This window comes from Puntigrus tetrazona, chromosome 6 (assembly GCF_018831695.1).
Source record: "Puntigrus tetrazona isolate hp1 chromosome 6, ASM1883169v1, whole genome shotgun sequence".
In the NCBI taxonomy this organism is placed as follows: domain Eukaryota; kingdom Metazoa; phylum Chordata; class Actinopteri; order Cypriniformes; family Cyprinidae; genus Puntigrus; species Puntigrus tetrazona.
This window is the reverse complement of record NC_056704.1, coordinates 6255585-6260859: the sequence shown is the minus strand read 5'-3', so window position 1 is coordinate 6260859 and position 5275 is coordinate 6255585. Positions and strand designations below refer to the sequence as shown.

Sequence of the window (5275 nt, the reverse complement as noted above, 5' to 3'; positions counted from 1 at the left end):
TGCCATCTGAGTGGGAGACAAACGGTCTTTTCTATTATTTAGCGTAACTTGATTTGAAGTTAAAAGTTGTTAAAAGTAACGTAAAACCCCTTATGCATCCAAAATTGGGTAAAGTAACTTGCTCACAAACTCTTTTACAGTCAACATACTTTCTCCAGAGTACTCAAATGAAATGAAATATACCAGTGTAAATGTGTGCTGCACGCAGGTGTGCTGTTATCAGTGGGAATGCGGCCCAGGTGCACAGAGATGACCTCTGAGTGAGGGTCAGCCCCCTCGGGACAAGTACAGTACATGCAGGAACTCGGTCTGAATGTAACTAATTCACTCCGGTACACTGGAGCATGTAGAAAGGCTTTTAGAAAATGCAAAGAAATAACATAACCACAAATGTTTCAGTGATTCTCTTTTTAATTTTGGATATTTTTTTGATTTTGTCGGTTTAAGGTTTCATGCATTTATAAGGATGAAAGAAGTTACCAGTTAAACATCTTGTGAAGTGAAAAGCTGTGAGTAATAAACAAGTCCATCCATATACCTGTGGTTTTTTGATGTGAGAGGACAACAGGGGGTGGACATTTTTCACTGGAGCAAATGTTATTGTCGATTATTATCTGATATTTTGACTAGAAGTAGATTCATTTTGCATTAGTATGGTCTGATTAGTTACTTTATTGTATTTATTATTTTGGGGGAAGTTTAATACGTTAGAATATATTAATCTAGGCTAATGTTTTATATTAATATTTGATTTATAAACACATATTAAGCAATGTTAATGTATACATTGATTAGAAGTGAACAAAAACGTCGATTCATAGTTAAAAATGCATGCTCATAAATGTTATTGTAAAAAAGATAAACATTTTACAACACGGAAGATCAGAAAAATATGATTCATTTATCATAATTTGATAAAGAATGGAAATCTACTAACTTTATTAAATGAATAACATCTGGTGCATTTTGCGAGAAATCTGCTTTCGTATACAACAGATGGCTTGAAAACCTACAGTTTTTGTTTTGTATATTCACATGCATAAACATACGCTCACACGGCTACTGCCTTACAGTTACTGTACGTCTGGCTCCCTGTGAAATAGCCATAAGCCTTACAGCCGATGTCCTGCAGCGTGCGTGCACTTCAAAGCTGCGGCAGGAAATTGAGTTAGAAAGAAAAAGAAAGATGTTTATTACATCTGGAAAAACATCTGTCTCCCTCCCAAGTTGTTTTGCTGCTTCTGCCTTCGAATACGCCCTCTGGAAGCATAAAATAAGATTATCAAACTTGCGGCATAAATTAAAAATTCAACAATCTGTTTGCTGGGCAATGTCAGTTTATGAACCAGAGTTTGCAGAATATCCCTGATGTTAATAAATAACGCTGTTTACCGCTTATGATTATCGTCCTTACAGCAAGGTGCCGAAAGGTTAATGCTTTTTGATCGATTGTACAACATCACTCACGCTGTGGTATGTGTAGGGGCAGGGGGTTTCTGTTGGCCTCTTCCTGTACACATTCCTCCACAAGCGCTAACAGGTCGCCCGTAGGAATGTTTGCCTGCCGGTCCAGGATGGCGCCTCGGCGTTCGTCTCATCCCTGACCGAATCCTTTCCCAGCGCTCAGTGCAGCCACATCTGATAGAACTACAGCATGTCGCTCCACAGCCTCTGTGTTCAAGCTGTCCTTCTCATAAGCGTCCTGTCTCTCTGCTCACCCTCAGGTATGTCAATTACAGATTTCTGTAGTACTTCGGGGCTTTCACACGCCACTTTTCAAAGGGGCTTCATTAGTTAATGCGGGGAACTTAAAAGCCTTGTAAATAGGATTTTATGAAGTGTGACATCAAACCTAAAAGCCTGGAAGTCTAAAACGTGAGGCTTTTAAAGCATGTGTAACAGTGACTCAGGTTGATTAAAAAAAGAAATTTTAAAATGTTTAGTTAAATGTTAATATTAATTAACATTTGCTTAATTTGTGCAGTAAAAATACAAAAGGAATGCTTTATTTTAGAAACAAATTTAATACATTTCAAACATTTCATTGTTCGTTTAAGTGACCTGTTTTACAGTGAATTTTGTAGGAAATGCGTTTTCTTTTAAAATAGAAATATTTTTTTAGAATGCACCGAACCATTAAGACGACGTCAAGCTGCAAATATATATTAAATTGAATTGAAAAAGCATAAACAAATCAAAAGTATAAACTGTTGTTAGACTAAGCAAAAATCTCCAGTCATGGAGTTGCATTCTGCATTTGAATGAGTGTTCAGCAATTTGTACAAGGAATCTCTTTTACATCATATCTACATGTTTTATAATATTTGTGAGCATTACAAAAACATGCATTTTGAGTTATGGGTGAACATTTTACTCTCTTCAGAAAACAAATACAAACTGGAGCACTGGCCAAATATTTTTTGTCAATCTCAGAAAGGGCCCCCTGATTCCCCAGGGCCCTAAGGACCCACTCACCTGACTTATTATTATAAGTCAGCCTCTGCGTGTGATTTAAGTTTTGTTTTTGTGACCGTTCTCAAGTCACAAAAAATATACTGGCTGGTCAGTTTTAATTGGTTGTTGACAGTATGTATACCAAGTTCCCAGAAGTTTGGACGATATAGTTTAATTATTGTGGGCAACATTTACAAAATGTAAAACTTAATTTATGTCGGATTTGTGTGTGTGTGTGTGTGAGAGCATTTTGTACATCCCACAAAGCGTTTTGTACATCCCCATAATTCTAACAAATAGACAGTTTTCAAGCACAATAATAAATAAAATGGGAAGTAAGTTTCAGTCAACTGTATAAAATAGATATTACAGATAATAACTTGATCTGTTTGCTTGTTTTAGGTGGTTCTGGGTCTGAGAGTAGGCTACAGAGGATCCTCATGAAACGAGAGGGTGAGATGATGTCGGCCTCGATATATATCATTTTTAGTAATATATGATCTATAACTCCCTCTTTCCACTTAATCACCCATCATGCCAATCAAGCCAATAGTTTGGTCATTTACTATAAATTTTTAATTATAGTCTGATGCCCTCCATCTTTTCATCCGTCACTTCTTCGCTTGTCCAGAATCTCTCATCAGCTTCTGACCTCCAAAACTGACAGAGTGACGGCTGATATGTTCCAAGGGAAGATAACGTAGATGATTATAAACAAAAGACATCACTGATATTTATAACACGGAGGTGTGGAAGCTTTGGGCTGTAGATCAGGTCACAGTCTCTGCGTGTCATCGTCAGAGAGAGATAATTGGACAGTGGTTCTGTCCCTTCGGGCTGTTATCATCCTCTGTGCTTAAAACACGCTTCTCTTTTACACTGTTCGGGGACCAGCCCTTCTGGTCTGTTGAAGAGTAAAATAGTTTTGAATTACACGAGTATGGCCTTGATTTTTTTCTTCCTATCTTTTTCCATAGCAAAAGAGCCGGAAGCCAGGTCTAAAGCACAGATCGCAGTGTCGCCGGTCAAGGCTAAAGAGTTTCTTTCAGTTTTGCGCAGGTCTAAGAGAAATGTATGGGACCGGAGCCGCCCTGATGTCCAGCAGTGGATCCAGCAGTTCATGTACATGGGCTACGACGAAGCAGTGAGTAAAAAGCTACGGTGTGATTAGTACGGTGTGCTATTGTTATTGATGCACAATACAACACTGGCTCGACTTACACCTGTGTCCTGCTTGGACGCAGCTGCTCTTGCATGTGTGTGCGTTTGTCTTTCTTCTCTGAAAAGGCCTGTTCATACCAAAATTAACAACTGAATTTGAATTAATTTGATTAGCTGCATTTGTGGATGTTTCTGGTCACGTGCCCAGTGCAACTTACATAAAACTATAGCTTGGTGGCCCTCGAATGGAATCTAAAAACAGAGGCATTTGCCATTTTTACACACTGATCTGAACAGACGAATCTAATTGTATAAAAACACCTATATGCTCTTCCCTTTTTTCTATAAAAGAGTCTATTGTACATATGCTGAAGCTACTCAAACTAAGCAAAATATTTTTATTTTTATTTTATTTTTTCTAAATTTAGAACAAATTTTCCTTAACTATTATGAGAGCACATGCCTTGTCATAGCAACATGATACTTCCTGTTTCCTTTGCATCGTGCCTAACGACGCCGCTAAGCTATGATTGATTCACAATAGGGCACAGCCTCTCATTCCTTATTGCTTACATAAGACATGAAATTAAGTCCCGTGGTACCTATCCTTACCATACCCTTTGAAAATGGACGGGAAAAAAGTACTTATGCAGTAATTACCAATACTTAAAATTCTTCATTTTGATATATGAGTAAATAATGAGAGTATATAGATAAATAATGAAGTAATTTTCATTTTTGTGTGAACTATCCCTTTAACGCTGTAATTTTAGTTATTATTTTATCTATTCATTTTTAGTTTCTTTAATCGAAATCTGTCCGTTTTTCCCCCTCTGAGGCTAAATCTGAGCCCCTGACACGATCCGCTGTCTCATTTCACCATTATGTATTTCCAGAGACTTGAGACTGATCTCTCCTATTGGATGGACCAAGCCAGATCAAATGACCAGGGTCGGCAGCATCATCATGATGAGAACGCACCTATGAGTCAACAGGATCCCGGTTCCTACAGACACGGGGCCAATGTCAATTATGATTACTATTAAAACCCCTAGAACTAAAACCCCTAGACTATTGCCTGACTTGTAAATCACTTTATTGCTTTAAGCCATGTACATATCACAGAAATAGTATCTTCTGTAGATGTTTTTTTATGTTAGTATGATTATGCAATCGCTTTAGCGGAAGCAAATCAAAATAGATAGAGGGATAAATACACAGTAAGATTGCTTTTTTCCTGTTTGTATTCTATGATGTATTACATCCTGACTGTATTGTAAATATAATGGTAGCTTGAAGTGGCTACATCTTAAATAAAACTTAAATTGACGTAACAGATATTGTGACTCTGACACACTTGCACAGGCTGGCGTAGTTATGTACAAAAAGGATATGAATATTGATAAACATGACTCATTTAACTGCACAATGAATGGGATCCTGATTAGCAGAGAGAGATTTCATGACTCAGCTTTCATGAATGGTAGAGGGGGACAGAAATCTAATTTAAGAACTACTAATGACTAGAAGACAATAGTCAAAAACTACTGTCCTCCAGAATTCAGTTAATCACAAACATCAGACACAAGTTCTGTCCCAATTTTGGGACTGCATCCGTGGAAGTCTGCAGTCTAAGACCAAATGCAGTGGCTGATGATGA

General features: G+C 37.6%; 1 protein-coding gene across 1 annotated transcript; it reads left to right on the top strand.

Annotated features, from left to right (window-relative positions):
* The first annotated feature begins 1541 nt into the window (after positions 1-1541).
* On the top strand, positions 1542-4953 carry LOC122346636 (augurin-B-like). Its single transcript, XM_043241370.1, has 4 exons — positions 1542-1724; positions 2857-2907; positions 3432-3598; positions 4512-4953. Exons 1-4 carry the CDS (start codon positions 1655-1657, stop codon positions 4659-4661), a joined length of 438 nt encoding a protein of 145 aa, XP_043097305.1. The 5' UTR covers positions 1542-1654; the 3' UTR covers positions 4662-4953.
* Positions 4954-5275: the final 322 nt, after the last annotated feature.

Excerpts from the sequence above, each read along its gene's own strand:
- LOC122346636 (XM_043241370.1), top strand. The coding sequence starts at position 1,655 with ATGTCGCTCCACAGCCTCTGTGTTCAAGCTGTCCTTCTCATAAGCGTC. Across the intron at positions 2,908-3,431 it reads GATCCTCATGAAACGAGAGG|CAAAAGAGCCGGAAGCCAGG; the intron begins GTGAGATGATGT and ends CTTTTTCCATAG. Across the intron at positions 3,599-4,511 it reads ACATGGGCTACGACGAAGCA|AGACTTGAGACTGATCTCTC; the intron begins GTGAGTAAAAAG and ends ATGTATTTCCAG.